Genomic DNA, 17,719 nt, shown 5'->3' on the forward strand with positions numbered 1-17,719 from the left:
TTAATACCAATCTTGTATTTACTCTCATAAGTACAGATAATATGATGATTTGCATATCAAACTTATTATATTAATATTGAATTCAGATCATTATTAAATTTAATGAGAAATGAAAATTTAAAATATAATTTATCTAAAACCACAAGTGAGAAGTGGATTCGAGCATAGGCGGATAGGATAGGGGAATGAAGGGGTAATCACAGAGTATTTTGCTCTGCTCTAAATCATGACAGACGATCCAACCAGTAGCCATCTAACAGCACATACTGATTAGGATATGAAAAATAAATATTTTAATGATGACGATTGGTATCGTAGTTTCTTTCAAGTACTGATTTGATGATATAATGTAAAGGGAGAGTTGATCCACAAAATACAACTCAAACGATTATGGGATCAGATTTTATCATATCTCAGTCAACGGGTTAACATCCAACTTAGACGGTCACCAAACTTTTAGCGGAAAAGGATAAGTTTGGAACATATGAATAGTCAAGTGATTATTTTGTAGCTTTTAATAGTTATGTGACTCAACAAAGCAACACTCTATAGTTAAGGAACTATTTTGTAACTTTTAATAACTGGTAGACTCAACAAAATAGCACCCTATAATGGGAGGACCATTTGTGTACTTTACCCTAATTTTTACATTGTTGGAGATAAAAACACAAATAGAGTTTTGGGTCCCATAATTAACTTGACAAATTGATTACAAACAAAAACCAACACTTTGTTTTATTTTGTGTGAAAAAGATGGTGCTAAAGTGATTGCTAATTATTTTAGGGGTACTTGACTAAACATCTTAAACCCCAATTATGTTAGGGAATACTTTTCTTCATTAAGGGTTTTTAGGTAAGATAGTTGTCCCTAGGGGTGTTCATTCGGTTAAAACGGTGGCCGACCGAACCGAATTAACCATAACCGAATTAACCAAACTTTTTTTTTTAACCGTTAACCGAACCGAATTTTTTTTCGAACATATTAACCGAACCGAATAAATTTCGGTTAATTTCGAATTAACCGAATTTTTTTAAAAATTTTCTAATTTATATAAAAATTAAATATTTTTAATTCAAAAAAAGTTTATAATTAATTTAAATAATATAATTATAAAATAAAAATTTTAGATAAATTTTTTAATTAATTAATATTGATTTAAGTTTAAAGTTATTGGATCTTAAATTATTAATTGGGTTTTAAATGGTTTGGGCTTAGCCCATTTTATATATATATTTAATATTTTTTAATTAAAAAACAGTTTACAATTAATTTAAATAATATATAATTATAAAATAAAAAAATTATATAATTTTTTAATTAATTAATATTGATTTAAGTTTAAAAGTTATTGGATCTTAAATTATTAATTGAGTTTTAAATGATTTGGGTTGAGCCCATATGTTATATATAATATATTTAATATTTAAAATTTAATTTCGGTTAATTCGGTTAATTAACCGAATTCGAACCGAATTAACCGTTAACCGAATTCTAAAATTTTTTTTAACTGTTAACCGACCGAACTAATTCGGTTCGGTCGGTTAACCGAATTAGTTCGGTTATTTGAACACCCCTAGTTGTCCCCAAGTAAATAGTTTCCCTATAAATAACTTTTATGTCTTAATCTCCCAAAGTAGTATATATTCGAAAGTAGTTTAGGTATTAAAATGAACTAAAACTGATAATTTAGGTACTAAATACGTAGTTTACCCTAAATTCAATTTTAAAATTCAATGATCAAAACCATAATTTGATAGTAATTTAGAAACATGTACTTTACTCTAGAATTAAACCTGATTGCCTTTTGAAATTCTGAATTTAAGATACATATATTTATTGGGGTCTAATTTATTAATAAAAGGAGAGTCAAGGGACTAACTAACTACTTATTCGTATTGTTGTGAGTTGGATAAACGTGCAATCGGAACCACGGAGAGTGGTTCCACCTTCGACAAGATCAACGCGAGCTTGTCTTTGATGTCCGGTTTCTTCCCGTCCGGCATCACCAATTCAAAGGAATGCACGAGCGTCGCCAGAATATGCATTATCAGTTTTTCAGCTAGAGGAATCCCGACGCAGATTCTCCTCCCCGATCCGAAGGGGAAGAGATGGAAACTGTTCCCCAGATAATTCCTTTTCTCCGATTCTCTCATGAATCTCTCCGGCTCGAATCGGAGGGGATTTTCCCAGAGCTCGGGGTCCCTTTGTATTGCCCACACGTTGAAGAAAACATTGGAGTGTTTGGGGATGGTGTAACCTGCTACGACGGTGGTTTCGCCGGCCATGTGCGGCAGTAGCAACGGCGCCGGTGGGTGGGTCCGGAATGTTTCTTTCACCACCGCTTCCAGGTAGAGCAGCCGAGGGAGATGAGTTTCTTCGACGACGTTATGGTCGCCGACCACTGCATCTAATTCGTCGGCTATTCTTTTCAGTTTATCCGGGTGCCGTAGTAATTCCGTCATTGCCCACTCCATTGTTGTAAATGTTGTGTCCGTACCACCGATTATCATATCCTATACCAGCAAATAGAGACGGGATAACGCAAATGTTTAAAATTAAAACCATGAGATTTCTAATATTAAGGAAAAAGTACACAAATGGTCCCTCAACTATAGGGTACTACTTTATTAACTCCCTCAACTACTAAAAGTTATAAAATGATCTTTCAACTATAGAATGTTGCTTTGTTGAGTGCATTGACTATTAAAAGTTACAAAATGGTCACCCGACTATTAATTATGTGCCAAACTCTCCTCTTTCATTAAAAAATTGACGATATTATGAGGAACGTTAATCTACTGATTGTGATACGATAAAATATTATCTTAAAATCTCAAACGACTATCATATCTCAACCATCAATGTTAACGTCCAACTTAGACAACCGTTAATTTTTTAACCAAAAAAGGATGTATTCGAAACATAAAAAATAGTCAAGTGACCATTTTATAACTTTTAATAGTCGGTGACTTTACAAAGTAACATTATATAGTCAAAGAATCATTTTATAACTTTTAATAGTAAAGAAATTTAATAAAATAATATTTTATAGTTGAGATCGTACTTTACCCTAATATAAGTAACTAAACTTTTAACCCAATTAGGTAACACAGTTCAAGTTAATACAAAATAATATGTTCATCTCATTAACTCGAAACCAAATAACATTATTTGTAGATTATGTCTAAATTAATTTAAGTAGTAAAATAAATAAATACTATATAATAATAATAATAATAATAATAATAATGAAATAGTATGGTCTAAATTCAGCCGACATTTTATTGAGCATCGACTAAAATTTTATTTATTTTAAAATATTTAAAAAATTATAAGTTGATTATTTGAATTGCAAAAATATCTCATCGAAATAATATTAAATTTTCTCTCAACAATTTAAATATAAGTTAATATTTGTTTAAATACTCTCAATGATTTGACAATAAATATTCATATTATTACGTATGCAATGTTCAACCTTAAAACTTCAAAAAATAACAAAATCTCTTAAATTCTAAGGTCACTTGATTCGTGCTTTAATTATGATCTTTATAATTTAATTAGGGGTAAAGAACACAAATGGTCCCGTAATTATAGGATAATGCTTTATTGAATTCATTGACTATTAAAAGTTACACAAATGGTCATTCGACTATTAATTATATTACAAACTCATCATTTTTCCTTTTTTTTGAAATTTTGACGACAATATGAGTTATACATTAACCTGCTGATTGAAATATGATAAAATATGATCTCAGAATCTCAAATGACTATAGTCAAAATGTTATCGTCCAACTCAGACAGTCGTTAAATTTTTAACGGGAAATAACGAGTTTGAACATAATGAATTGTCAAATGACAATTTTATAACTTTTAATAGTCGATGGACTCAACAAAGCAACACCCTATAGTCAAGGGATCATTTCATAACTTTTAATAATCAATTAACTCAATAAAACATTATCCTAAGGGGATCATTTGTGTTCTTTAGGCTTTAATTAAATACAATTTGGTTCTCTACGTTGTTATTTAGTCCAAACAATTAGTATACTTAATTCTTCAGGCTAAAATGTCAACATGGATTTTTTTAATTAAAAACACTCATTCCAGCAGTCAGAGTAACATAAATATTTTCATATTAGAATGGATGCTTTGAAAAATGAAATGAAATTAATATTTTAATTAGTATGATGATTAATTTGGACTAAATAATGATAACATAGGGTGTCAAATTACGTATGTAAATTGAATGGTAAAAATTATGGTAAAAATACATTACCAGCAGCAATGCTTTGATTTCCGTCATGGACAACGAGGCTTTGGCATCTCCTCTTTGGTTCAGCTCCAACAATTGTTGCAGAAAATCTTTGCTTTCCTCCTGTTGTTCTGCTTCTCCGACCTTCGTTCTCTGTTCTATTACGGACTCTAAAAACTCATAAAACCACGACAAAAGCTTCTTGGTTTTGGATTCAATCCCCTGTAAATCCAATGGCCTGAGAACCGGGAAGATATCAGAAACGTTTGGTGCTCCGATTAATCCCACAAATTCCTCTAATCGTTCTTTGAATTCAACCACACGCTTTGCCTCTTCTTCGTTCAACGAATCACCCCAGAGCATGCTAATTGTGACACTCATCGTGGTCAAGAACATCTGCTCACTAAGGTTGATGGAGGACCCGATTTTCCCATGTATGTACTTCACCATCTGTCTAATATTGCGCCGACGGAGCTCGTAGCAAGCGTCGAGCCCTTTGTTGCACATAATTTCGTGAACCACGAGCTTACGCAGCTTGTGAAGTTCGGGTCCGTTGGATCTCCACACAATGTCGAGTCCACCGTAGGATCCGTTTATGGCTGCCACCGGAATGTCGCGGTTGGCAAAGGCGGCGTCGTGGGTTTTGAGGATCTCTTTGGCGATTGAAGGTGAGCTTATGACTACGTAAATTTTGCTTCCCATGTGAAGCTTGATGATGGGGCCGTAGATTTGAGATTGTTTGGTGACGTACTGAAGGAAATCGGGTTTGATGAACGGTAGGTTTCCGATTATAGGCAAGCCAGGGGGACCTGGGGGTTGTGGCGGTTCGATTTTGATGATGAATTTCTTGGCCCACCGTGAGAAACAGATGATTACCAACGTCGCCACTATAACAGTGGCTGTCACTTCGGTGATGGTGGAAGCGGTGAGTCCATCGTGCTGCCACAACAAGCCATCACCGACAAGAACAGCATCCTTATCGCAGAAGGTAGACATTATTTGGTAACCTGTTTGAAATACAAAAATGAGAGGAAATGGACTTTATATAGCAATTCCCAGTTCCCAAGCAATAAATTTATTATTAAAATAATGTCAAAATCTGGCTTTGGTCCCTCAACTAGGTCCAAATTTAGAAATCAATTCACATAATTCTGTCCCTCTATAGTTTCTTTATATCTACTTGTAGGGATGTTCAAACGGTTAATTCGGCCACCGACCGAACCGAATTATCATTAATCGAACCGAACAAAGTTTGGTTATTTCGGTTGGTTAACCGAATTAAAACGGTACTTTTATTACTGGTCAAATAAACACTTATGAGTTGTTTGTTTACTTCAGAATGATTAAGCGTTGAATGATTCAAATGCTGAATGATTCAGAGGCTCTGAATCATTTGGCTCTAAATGTGACATGTTGTTTGATATTTGGCTCTGAATGATTCAGAATGTACTTCTGTGCTGAATCATTCAGCACTGTTTTGTTGAATCAGTCAGCACTGTTTTGCTGAATCAATCAGTACTGTTTTGCTGAATCAGTCAGCATTGAATCATTCAGAGGTACGAAACAAACGCACTGAATGCTGAACGGTTCAACATTCAACGCTGAATGGTTCCATTAAGAGGCAAACAAACATCTCCTTAATTATGTTTTGAATTAAAACGGTTTGAAAGTTCAGTGTTTATTTTTCCACAAAACAATGAAAAATCATCAATGATAATGAGAAAATTCCAATTCTAGAATTATGGTAAACTAAACTTTGTTTTACCAGAACCCTATCTCTTTTTTTTTTGCTTCCCTGGCCACAACTGATCCATGTAGCCGATTCCGATCAACTACCCTGCTGCACTATCTGGCTTCGCTCGGAAGCTACCACCATAGCCATTTTCCTAGGATATCTAAAAGGTTGAAACATTAAGAATCAAGAACTCATGGTAACAAACTTTGCCTTACTTTGAATGTCCTGCTTATGAATTGACCAGCAAATAGTACACTGTGGCTGACGATGACTACCTACCTCTATCAGTAACTTCTTCCATCTCTACCGCATCCTCAAAGCGTTGATCATTGATTTGAAGCTGCAAGTGATTTTTTGCAGAAATGGGATGAATGGAACAAGCCCTTCAAGCAAACAAGAAAGGAATGTAGAAATGTATGCAAGAGTTTAATCGGAGACGTAAAATTTGTTGTGGAAACGTAGAATGAACAGTAAGTAGCTCACCTCAAGCACATTCCGAGACAGGTCATGATAACCATCAGAATGACCGATTATGTTTGTCAGACTCTCGGAGAAATGCCATTCCGAGTCATCACCCTCTGGAGATACAATACGTAGTTAGAGGTTATAGGGAATGCAAGCATATAAACACAGAGGAATTCAAGAACGTATCCATGTTGTCTATCCCATACCTCCAGCTTCATCTTGCAACTGATCAGCACTAAAAATCCAATCATGTTCTTCTTCTCCTTCTAAATAAAGCATAAACAAAAACAGTAAATCGCCACTCATTCCGCGGAAGAAAAACACCCATACAACAGAAAAAAGATTTCCAATTTATAGCTGGAACTCACCTTCGATAGGCTCCGGATTTAGCTCAGCACACTCGCTGAATACATGAAACAGAGTATCCACTTTTCCAGAACAAATAGATACGTATAAAAGTCAGCATTCATTGTCTCTAGAGACACAACAATATAAGAACTAGTGGAGGAAAATACTGAATCATACACACATTGGCTGGTATCTGAAGGAATAAGCCTCATCTCTCTGATCTTGGATAAATCTAAAACCTCATAGCACTCTGAATCCGATTCCTCAGACTCATCTTCCACTTCATCATCTTCAGTTTCAATCTTCAGACAAAACAACACTGATCAGACAATGTATAAAGGGAGGAAAAGAGAATGCGAATGAAGGACAAAAAAACCATGACATCTGCAACTAAAAAGAAAAAGGAAGCTCACTTAGTAAATGAGAAAAACACGTACTACACGCACTTAACGGGAAGCAGAAGCATTGAATATCGCCATTGAAAATACACAGAGAAGTCATAACACTGCATTTTAAATTATAAGCAGAGTTTAGAGCCTTCTTTATTGTTTAACTCTGATTCAACCCATATTTTTAAAAAGCTTAATGAGATCGGATTTTTTTTTTCTTAAAACAATACTGCTTGGTTCATCAGCCAGGTAGCAAGTATCACCAAACCATAATAAGTTCTATTTTCCTTCTCTACTCAGTAATCAACCAAATTTTACTTGCAAGCAAGCTGCCAAAGAGACAAAAAAAAAGTCAAGCTACTGAATGCATAAGCGTGATTTATTAACAACTACAATCATCGTAAAATTCGAAGAACCTGAGGATAGCAAAAGGAGTTAGTTTTCTGGGCAGACAAGAACCTCGAGAAAGAAAAGCATAAGAAAACCTGAGCGTAAATGCAGGGAGAAGGGTAGGTCTCGAGGTCCCTTGAAACAGCGTGCAGCGACAGAGACAAGAAATCAACGTCGTAGCCCCTTGCTCCGTCCAAGTCACTCAGCCAAAACACTTGCTACCAAAAAAATGAAACGATAAATTATCGGTCTAAAATGCAATTGAAATGACGATGTTCACAAGAATTCGCAGGTAGATTTGAAGGTACCTGTGGGTAATGCAGAGAGTGCATGGGGATTCCGGGGCACGATTTTCGAGTGCAACGGATACGAAAGGTTGGACATGAACGAGGTCCTCGCCGTTATCTGTATCAAGAACTGGCTCTCCCCGTGAATTGTCTAAGCCCTACCGCCAGTTATCTCTACTTGTTTACTTGAATGTTTGATGTGGGTTTTACTAGGGTTTTTCTTTAGTGTTGCCGCGGGAATGTAGCATTTGGTCGTTGATGTAGCACTTGCTCCACAATGCGGTGGCCTCCCATGAAAACACCGTTCAACATCGGCTTGTCACAAGAGATGAGGGGCGGGACTTGGAAGTCGAGACTTCCAACATCCACCTTCGATCACTCGTGGTCTTCAGCCCCTCTGCTGATTACTAACTTAAAATCAAGAACCATCTTCCGGATTATCGATTTGTAATAAGTGTTCTTCAAATGAATTCCTGAATCCTGACTTAAACTCTAGCACTTACACTCTGATTCATCCCTCATCAAATGACGTAGTAGGCAAAATGTTATCGTCAAATCCGGTTGAACTTTAAATATGAAGTAGAATTGAACAAAAAAATGAGTCCTTAACTCTCTTTTCAGTCAACAAAATCTTTTAACATCTATTAATAGTCTTACATCAAAACACATCTTCGCGGAAAAGGAAAACACAATCTAACGAGCTCGGAGCAATAACATTGAATCACGAGGATGCCCCAAATTGCACTACCTACATGCCAAATCTATGCAACAAGAGTGCTGGCAGTTGTAGATTCACTGCAAACCAATGAGTTGAATCAGTACTCCAACATAATGCACACACAAAAAAAGAAGCATATACACACAGGAATGATAGAGCACTAGACAGACACGGTGATCCGCAATCAACAACAATACAAAATGAAGTAATTCAATCAAAACGAAACCAACACAAACATATTTCAAAAAGTACAATAAATAATGGTTGGGATCCTTTGGATGGCAGGAATTTCAGTGGCTTCACCCAAGATGTCCTTAAGAGTTTTAGGTTCAATTTAGAAGAGGTGGAGACCGCTACTTAGTACTTTTCCGAGGTAAATTTAATGGAGAAGAGTAACTTTTACGCGGCCTATAAAGGGTTCTTGAGGGATGGATCTGCTGCTGTGATTAAAAGTATAAGCAAAACGAGTTGCAGATCGGATGAGGCAGAGTTCTTGAAGGGATTGAATGTTTTGGCATCACTGAAGCATGATAATTAGGTCCGGTTGAGAGGCTTTTGTTGCTCGAAGGCCCGAGGAGAGTGCTTTCTTGTTTATGATTTCGTTCCCAACGGGAATTTGCTTGCCTATCTCGACCTGAAGGATGGTGATGGCATGGTCCTGGATTGGTCCACAAGGGTTTCCATTGTTAAAGGCATAGCCAAAGGTTGGTCTCCAGTTTTTGGCCTTAATCTATTGCATGGTTAGAGTGTGTTTCCTATTTGCTAAGCTAGATTTGTTTGATTGTCTTTGTTTTTGAATAGGGATAGCATACATACATCAGTACAAGGTGAACAAACCGGCCCTCGTTCACCAAAATATTTCGGCCAAGAATGTGCTCATCGATCACCGGTTCAATCCGCTGCTTTCAGATTCCGGCTTGCACAACATCCTGACCATCGACATCGTCTTCGGAGCACTCAAGGCCAGTGCAGCCATGGGTTACCTAGCTCCCGGATATGCTAATGACTATGCATTCGGGGTGGTTGTTTTCCAAGTCCTTTCCGGGAAACAAAAAATAACCAACTTGGTGCATTTGGGAGCCGAATCCTGTTGCAGGTTCCAAGACTTCATTGACCCCAACCTCCACGGTAGGTTCTTCGAGTACGAAGCGACTAAAGTAGCTAGACTCGCCTGGCTTTGCACCCACAACTCTCCCATCGAAAGACCTTCCATGGAAGAAGTGGTCCAGGAACTCAGTAACTGCAGTAGCCGTCTATAGGTGCAAACGGTACGAATGTTTTAATGGTGATGATGTTGTCACCAACTACTCATTATGGATGAATGAGGCATGCTTTACTTGCATCCTCTTGCAGAGGGCCATGTCCTGTGGATTTTTGTGCATTATTGTACTGTACTATCGGAATTTTTAGGCAATTTTCACTCGAATTCGAATCGGTTCTTCAGAAAATTTCATAACAATGGCAGATTTTATTTGAACAAAGTTCGGATTCGAAAGTACATGTTAAACAAATGTCCAAGGGACGATAAGAAATTTCATTTCGAACACGATTTACGTTGTCCGATATTACTCACTTGAGAAACAGTGAGTTTATTCAAAGCCATCCATTGTTTTCCTACAGCAATCACTTCTCCATTTCCTTTCCTTTTAACTTCAACCACCACATGTATAAGCTTTCCTTTGTTTGCAGTAACCTTTGATTCTATCTCCACATGTTCCTATGCAGTCATAAGATTAACAAACATCAATCAAACACCTTCAAATTTATCAAAACACACACATAAAAAGGAAATTCTTAACTTGAATCTTAGCTGTTGAATAATATGAGACGTTGAAATCGACGGAGCTAATCACACTATTCGCAAACGAGAAGATAGTAACACCTCCGAGGAGGTCGAGTAACGATGCTAGAGCTCCAACATGCCAATTTCCGTCAACATCCTTCAAGAATAAAATCGAATATTATTGTGCAGTCGGAACAATTTTCATAATGCAACGAAGAGATTTCGTACCGAAACACCGTTAGGAACAACTAAATCGAATAGGATAAATCCCTTTCCGGCATGGACGACGCGTAGTCCTTCGAGGACTCTGGTATCCAATCCGTGGCCTATTTTACCTTGAACAACATCTTGAAGCCATGCCAGGGCTCTCTGCATTGAATCATCTCCCATTCCTAAGGATTCTCTCTTCTGCTTTTGCAATGGGAACGTGTTGTTCCTTATTTCTCTTTATAACATTGATAGAACCACTGAAAGGATATAAGATTAGAACTTTTTAACGATAATTACAATGTTTAATAGTATTGTTTTTTGCGATGGCTTCAAGGCTTCTTGTTGCCAAAACTTTTTTTTTGTCACCCAACTACTCACCTGGGTGAATGGGGCATGCTTTAATTGTATCCTCTTGCAGAGGACCATGTCCTGTGGATTTTTGTGCATTATTGTACTGTACTACCGAATGTTAAGGCGAATTTCAGTTTTTTCACACGAATTCGACATCTGTTCTTCGGAAAATTTTATGACAATGGCAGATTTTCAGTTTATCATATCCCTATTAGTAGATGTTCATCAATTTTAATGGAAAAGATCATAACATATGAATATTTTTTATGTTTTAATAGTCGGAACACTAAACAAAATGCACTATAGTCGAAATATTATTTTATAACTTTTAATAGTCTAATGACTCAACAAAGTAACACTCTATAGTCAGAGGAACATTTATGTACTTTACCTTTTAACATAAAAATATACACCCTACTTTGCGAATGAACCCACATTGGTTGTGTATAAGGAGGAGGGGAAATTCTTTTGTTATAAATAGAGTCATCCTCCTCCTTAGTTAAGTATCCCACAAATATAAGCATTCTTCTATATTAAAGGCTATTTGTATTCTTTCTTTCTCTTTGTAATATTTCCTCTATTAGTGAAATATTATTTTAGTAGTGTTCGAGGAGGTAGACATAATTTTGGCCTAACCTCGTTAAATTTTGGTGTTCTCTTTATGTCTATTTAATAGCTATTGTCGGGTATAGTTGTTGTTAATTATTGTTCTATTAAAATTACTTGTCTTTGTAGTTCTGTCTAAGGAAAGTGAGTTTTAAGAGGGACCATTGTGACCCCTCCTCTTTCCTGAGAATCTACCTTGGTGTGATTTTTAGTACAATCGTTTTAACACTAGTAACCTAGATAATAGTTTTCAAGATGAATTTGTTATTATTGGTGGAAATTAACCCGAATTTCACAACAATTGGTATCAACGCTCTTGGTTTATTTTAGTATGCTCTGTGGTTGCGGCTTAGGCTGATCTTCCACATCAGAAAAAAATTTCCTTGGGGTAATTGAAATTCCGTATTGACAGCTATTAAATAGAATTTGTAGCAGAAATGGCAGACGACACAAAAACATCCGCAAGAAATGTTGTGACAAATGTTAGATTTGCAATGGAGATTTTTTATGGCACCGGTCATTTCGGCATGTGGCAAAGTGAGATTCTAGATGCCATATTTCAGCAGGGTCTAAACATTGCTATTGAAGGAGAGAAACCAGATGATGTTGAGGAGAAAGAATGGAAGAGGATCAATAGATTGACATGTGGTACTATTCGATCGTGTCTTTCTAGAGAGCAGAAGTATGCATTTTCTAAGGAAACTTCTGCAAGTAAATTGTGGAAGGCACTGGAGGAGAAATTTTTGAAGAAAAGCGGTCAAAACAAACTCTACATGAAAAAGAGATTGTTTCACTTCAACTATGTACCAGGTACCACTATGAATGATCACATTACTAGCTTTAATCAGCTGGTGACTGATCTGATGAATATGGACGTGACTTTTGAAGACGAAGATCTGGCTCTGATGTTGATGGGATCACTTCCTGATGAGTTTGAGTATCTTGAAACTACTCTACTTCATGGGAAGGTTGATGTGTCTCTCAGTGAAGTAATTGCTGCCTTGTATAGTTATGAATTGAGAAAGAAAGACAAACAAGAAAATACAAGTGTCGAAGCAGAAGCTCTTATTGTTAGAGGCCGTTCGAAGAGTCAAAATAAAGGAAGGAGAGGGAGATCGAAGTCAAAGTCCAGTTTGAGCAAAGATGAATGTACCTTTTATCGAGAAAAAGGGCACTGGAAGAAAGAATGTCCCAGGCTAAAGAATAAAGGCAAACATGAAAGGGGAAAGGCTGTCTCAGAATCGAATGTGGTCGAGTATGATGATACAGATTTAGATTTCGCATTCGCTGCTACGCCATCAACCAACTGTTCCAGTTCATGGCTGTTAGATTCAGCTTGTAGCCACCATATGACCCCCAATAGAGAATTGTTCTTTGATTTTAAAGAACTAAAAGGTGGAATTGTCTACACAATAAATAATTCCCCTCTTAACACACTTGGGATTGGTTCAATTCGCTTGAGGAATCAGGATGGATCAATCAGAACCTTAACAGGTGTCCATTATGTACCAGATTTAATGAGAAATCTCATCTCTGTGGGAACCTTAGAGTCAAAAGGTTTAGAAGTGAGGGCAAAAGATGGGATTATGAGGATTATCTCTGGTGCACTGGTGATAATGAAGGGAGTCCGAAAAAGAAACAATGTGTATTACTTTATGGGTAGTACAATTGTTGGGACAACAGCAGTGGCAGCTTCTACTGATGAACAAGAGTCAGAAGCAACCAGGTTATGGCATATGCGCTTGGGGCATGTTGGTGAAAAATCCTTGAAATTGTTGATAGATCAAGGATTATTGAAGGGTGCTCGGGCTTACAAATTAGATTTTTGTGAGCATTACATCAAAGGGAAGAAGACGAGGGTGAAATTTGGAACATCAATCCATGATACTAAAGGTATTTTGGATTATGTTCATTCAGATGTATGGGGGCCTTCCAAGACAACTTCATTGGGAGGAACACACTATTATGTCACATTTGTTGATGATTTTTCCCGGAGAGATTGGGTGTATACAATGAAGACAAAGGATGATGTGCTAGGATTTTTCCTTAAATGGAAAAAGATGGTGGAGACTCAAACAGGCAGAAAAATCAAACGTCTTCGTATAGACAATAGTGGAGAGTACAAAAATGATACATTTCTTAAAGTCTGTGAAGAATAAGGTATTGTCAGGCATTTCACTATCAGATCTACACCACAACAGAATGGGGTGGCAGAGCGTATGAACCGGACATTAGTGGAGAAGGTTCGGTGTATGTTGTCTAATACTGGTTAGGCAAATAATTTTGGGCTGAGGCTTTGGTCTATGCTTGTCACCTTGTCAACCGCTTACCATCGACTGTTATTGGTGGTAAAACAACATTAGAGAAATGGTTTGGAGAACTTGCTATAGGTTATGATTCCTTACATGTGTTTGGTTCCACTGCATACTACCGTGTTAAGGAGTCAAAGCTGGATCCAAGAGCAAAGAAGTTGATCTTTATGGGGATCACCTCTGGTGTGAAAGGCTATCGTCTTTGGTGTCCATAAACAAAGAAAATAATCTTCAGCAGGGATGTTACCTTTGATGAATCTACCATGTTGAGAAAGGTGACTTCAGAAAAATTGGAGCAGACATATGGAACTCCCAAACAGGTGGAGTTTGAAGGAAGCAGAATTGACCCAGCCAGTAAAGAAACTGATGTTGACTCTCCTATGGTAGAAGAAGACTCAGATGAAGAAGAGTCAAATGAAGAAGAGGTTCAGACCCAAGAACCTCCATAGCAATATGAATCAATTGCACTCAGAAAGGAAAAGAGGACCATTAGACAACCTGCTCGTTATGCTGATATGATATCTTTTGCATCACCAATTGCAATTGATGACGTTCTTGCCACTTTTAATGAAGCAGTCCAAAGTTCAAAATATACAAAGTGGAGGATCGCCATGAATGAAGAAATGCAATCTCTTCAAAAGAATCAGACGTGGAAACTAGCTAGTCTTCCGAAGGGAAAGAAGGCAATTGGGTGCAAGTGGGTATATGCAAAGAAAGATGGATTTCCTGACAATAATAACATCCACTACAAAGCAAGATTGGTGGCTAAAGGCTACGCTCAAATGGAGGGAGTTGATTATAATGAAGTATTTTCTCCAGTTGTAAAACATTCCTCCATCATAATTTTGTTGGCTTTGGTAGTACAGTTGGATTTGGAACTATTTCAGATGGATGTAAAAACTACATTTTTACATGGAGACTTGGATGAGGAAATCTACATGACTCAGCCAGATGGATTCAAAGTTGCTGAAAAACAAGAGATGGTGTGCAAATTAGAAAAATCGTTGTACGGATTGAAGCAATCTCCAAGGTAGTGGTACAAGCGATTTGACAAGTTTATGATAGGGCAGAAGTACACAAACAGTAAATATGATCATTGTGTGTATTTACGCAAGCTATAAGATGGATCATATATATATCTTTTCTTTATGTTGATGATATGCTGATATCTTCCAAGAGTCAGACAGAAATTGCGAAACAAAAGACTCAATTGAACAAGGAGTTTGAGATGAAGGATCTTGGTGAAGCGAAGAAGATTCTAGGTATGGAGATATCAAGGGATAAGAAATTGGGGAGGTTTTGTTTGTCTCAGAAAGAATATCTGAAGAATGTACTAAAATGTTTTGGCATGAATGAGAAGTCAAAACCAATTAGTACACCTCTTACTCCTCATTTCAAGCTCGGTGCATCCATGTCACCTAAGGATGATGCAGAACGGGAATACATGTCAAAGGTTCCATATGCAAGTGTTGTTGGTAGCTTGATGTATGCAATGGTGTGTACGAGACCCGATATTTCACAGGCAGTTGGGGTTGTGAGCAGGTATATACATGATCCTGGAAAGGAGCATTGGCAAGTTGTGAAATGGATTATGCGGTATATTCTGAACACCGTAGATGTTGGTTTGGTCTTTCAGCAGGACAAACAAGATGGTCAGTGTGTAGTTGGGTATTGTGATTCAGACTATGCAGGTGATTTGGACAAGCGTCGATCAACTACTGGTTATGTGTTTATATTTGCAAAGGCACCAGTCAGTTGGAAGTCCACCTTAAAGTCAACAGTGGCTTTGTCTACTACAGAGGCAGAGTATATGGCAGTTACAGAGGTTGTGAAGGAGGCAATTTGGCTTCAAGGGTTGCTTGGTGAATTGGTAATGGAACAGAAGCACATCAAAGTGCATTGTGACAGTCAGAGTGTTATTCATTTAGCAAAGAACCAGGTTTACCATGCAATGACGAAGCACATCGATGTTCAATATCACTTTGTACGAGAGATTCTAGAAGAAGGTGGAGTCATAATCCAGAAGATTCAGACCACTGAGAATCCTGCTGATATGTTGACAAAAGTGGTAACTGCGATCAAGTTTAAACATTGTTTAGACTTGGTCAATATTATTACAAATTGAAAGATGAAGTTGCAGACACTCTGAAGATTGAATTTTTGAGAGATGTGCGTGGAATTTGCCAATGTGGAGATTTGTTGGTTTTTTGGCAAAGTCCCACATTGGTGTGTATAAGGAGGAGGAGAAATTCTTTTGTTATAAATAGAGACATCCTTCTCCTTAGTTAAGCATCCCACAAATATAAGTCTTCTTATATATTAAAGGTTATTTGTATTATTTCTTTCTCTTTGTAATATTTCCTCTATTAGTGAAATATTATTTTAGTAGTGTTCGAGGAGGTAGGCATAATTTTGGCCTAACCTCGTTAAATTTTGGTGTTCTCTTTATGTCTATTTAATAGCTATTGTCGGGTATAGTTGTTGTTAATTATTGTCCTATTAAAATTGCTTGTCTTGGTAGTTCTGTATAAGGAAAGTGGGTTTTAAGAGGAACCATTGTGACCCCTCCTCTTTCCTGGGAATCTACCTTGGTGTGATTTTTAGTACAATCGTTTTCACACTAGTCACCTAGATAATAGTTTTCAAGGTGAATTTGTTATTATTGGTGGAAATTAACCCGAATTTCACAACAGTACGCTCCTTAATTCATTACTATTTCTCCTTTATTATGGTTGGAATCAGTTCTTGTTACGCTTGGACTTGATAAATTTGCAAGCTTTCTAATTCTATTATGGAATGGAAGGAATTCCTTGATGCATGATGATCGTTTCCAGCCTGTTTTGGTCATTGCTGCCAATGCAAAGGCGCTGCTTTATGATTTTCTCAAAGCCATGCAGATACTCTATTCTAATGTGTCATAGGTTTATCCTTCGAATCATTGGAGGCCGCCAACTGGTCAGACTATAAAGATAAATGATGATGGTGCTTACAATCCGATAACTAAGATTGCAGTCGTGGGAGTTGTTGCCTGTGTTGTCTCTGGTTTTGTTCTTGGTGGCCTAACTACTACGTCACGCGATATTTATGAGCCAGGTTTAGTCGAGTTTCATAGTCTTGTTGCAATTGTTAATATGGCTTTAGAGGAGGGATAGTTAGACATCATTATTGAGATGAATTCCACCATAGTAGTCAATTTGTATAACAATGCGAGTGGTGCGAATTCTACGATTGGTGTGCATGTGTAACTTATACGTGACAATTGTAATGGTTTTAATAGTTGTTTTGTAACATGTTTGTAAGGAAGCAAATAAGGTTACTCATACATTAGTTAAACAAGTCCTTGATTGTAATGTTTTTTCTTTGAGGTTGAATTTTTCGAGTTCATTCCAACTGTTGTAAAGAACGGTTTGTTTTCAGATTGATTAATGGATTTTGGACTCTCTTTTTTTCTTATAGGACCCAAGCTTAAGCTTATGTTGGTAGAAAAGATTTTAATTGAGGTCTGTCTTTCTTAAAAAAAAAATACTACAGACAAAACAAACTGCCGTTGATTAAGAAAGGTAGAAATCTAAAGTTCTCCATCTACTATGTAATGGATTTCATTTTACTCCCCTATTTAAAAAATGAACATTTTGATCCTAGGTTACGAAATTGAATAAAAGGATGAATTATTTGAATTTTTTCGTTAAATTATTACATGAAATATAGTGTTACGTGAATTAATGATTTGTAACGGATAGAGATCACTTTGCCCATTTTTTCTAAGCAGGGGACTAAAATGGTAATTCCATGTATAATATAGGTACTTTTATGGTACTTTAACCCCAAAGTAAAATTACATATAAAACGACAGTCTTCCGGATCTG

The 17,719-nt window shown here is 36.8% G+C and overlaps 2 protein-coding genes and 1 pseudogene across 2 annotated transcripts; 1 reads left to right on the plus strand and 2 right to left on the minus strand.

The window, feature by feature from the left end:
* Positions 1-1,854: 1,854 nt before the first annotated feature.
* On the minus strand, positions 1,855-5,279 carry LOC120200921 (flavonoid 3'-monooxygenase CYP75B137-like). The gene is made up of 2 exons (XM_039201645.1): positions 4,284-5,279; positions 1,855-2,514 (listed from the first exon to the last, which is right to left on the minus strand). The coding sequence occupies exons 1-2, from the start codon at positions 5,253-5,255 to the stop codon at positions 1,888-1,890; spliced, it is 1,599 nt and encodes a 532-aa protein (XP_039057576.1). The 5' UTR covers positions 5,256-5,279; the 3' UTR covers positions 1,855-1,887.
* An 808-nt stretch (positions 5,280-6,087) lies between these two features.
* Positions 6,088-8,185, minus strand: LOC120200917 (chloride conductance regulatory protein ICln-like). Its single transcript, XM_039201644.1, has 9 exons — positions 8,141-8,185; positions 7,867-8,031; positions 7,682-7,804; positions 6,989-7,109; positions 6,828-6,887; positions 6,666-6,722; positions 6,478-6,572; positions 6,270-6,334; positions 6,088-6,154 (listed from the first exon to the last, which is right to left on the minus strand). Exons 1-9 carry the CDS (start codon positions 8,183-8,185, stop codon positions 6,088-6,090), a joined length of 798 nt encoding a protein of 265 aa, XP_039057575.1.
* Positions 8,186-8,602: 417 nt separating this feature from the next.
* LOC120200919 lies at positions 8,603-9,868 on the plus strand (annotated as a pseudogene).
* The last annotated feature ends 7,851 nt before the right edge of the window (positions 9,869-17,719 follow it).

This window comes from Hibiscus syriacus, unplaced genomic scaffold (genome assembly GCF_006381635.1).
Source record: "Hibiscus syriacus cultivar Baekdansim isolate YM2019G1 unplaced genomic scaffold, ASM638163v2 tig00006623_pilon, whole genome shotgun sequence".
NCBI classification, from domain to species: domain Eukaryota; kingdom Viridiplantae; phylum Streptophyta; class Magnoliopsida; order Malvales; family Malvaceae; genus Hibiscus; species Hibiscus syriacus.

Excerpts from the sequence above, each read along its gene's own strand:
- LOC120200921 (XM_039201645.1), bottom strand. The coding sequence starts at position 5,255 with ATGTCTACCTTCTGCGATAAGGATGCTGTTCTTGTCGGTGATGGCTTG. Across the intron at positions 2,515-4,283 it reads AAATCAAAGCATTGCTGCTG|GATATGATAATCGGTGGTAC; the intron begins GTAATGTATTTT and ends TTGCTGGTATAG.
- LOC120200917 (XM_039201644.1), bottom strand. The coding sequence starts at position 8,185 with ATGTTGAACGGTGTTTTCATGGGAGGCCACCGCATTGTGGAGCAA. Across the intron at positions 6,573-6,665 it reads GTTGCAAGATGAAGCTGGAG|AGGGTGATGACTCGGAATGG; the intron begins GTATGGGATAGA and ends TTGTATCTCCAG. Across the intron at positions 6,155-6,269 it reads GAAGTTACTGATAGAGGTAG|ATATCCTAGGAAAATGGCTA; the intron begins GTAGTCATCGTC and ends TCAACCTTTTAG.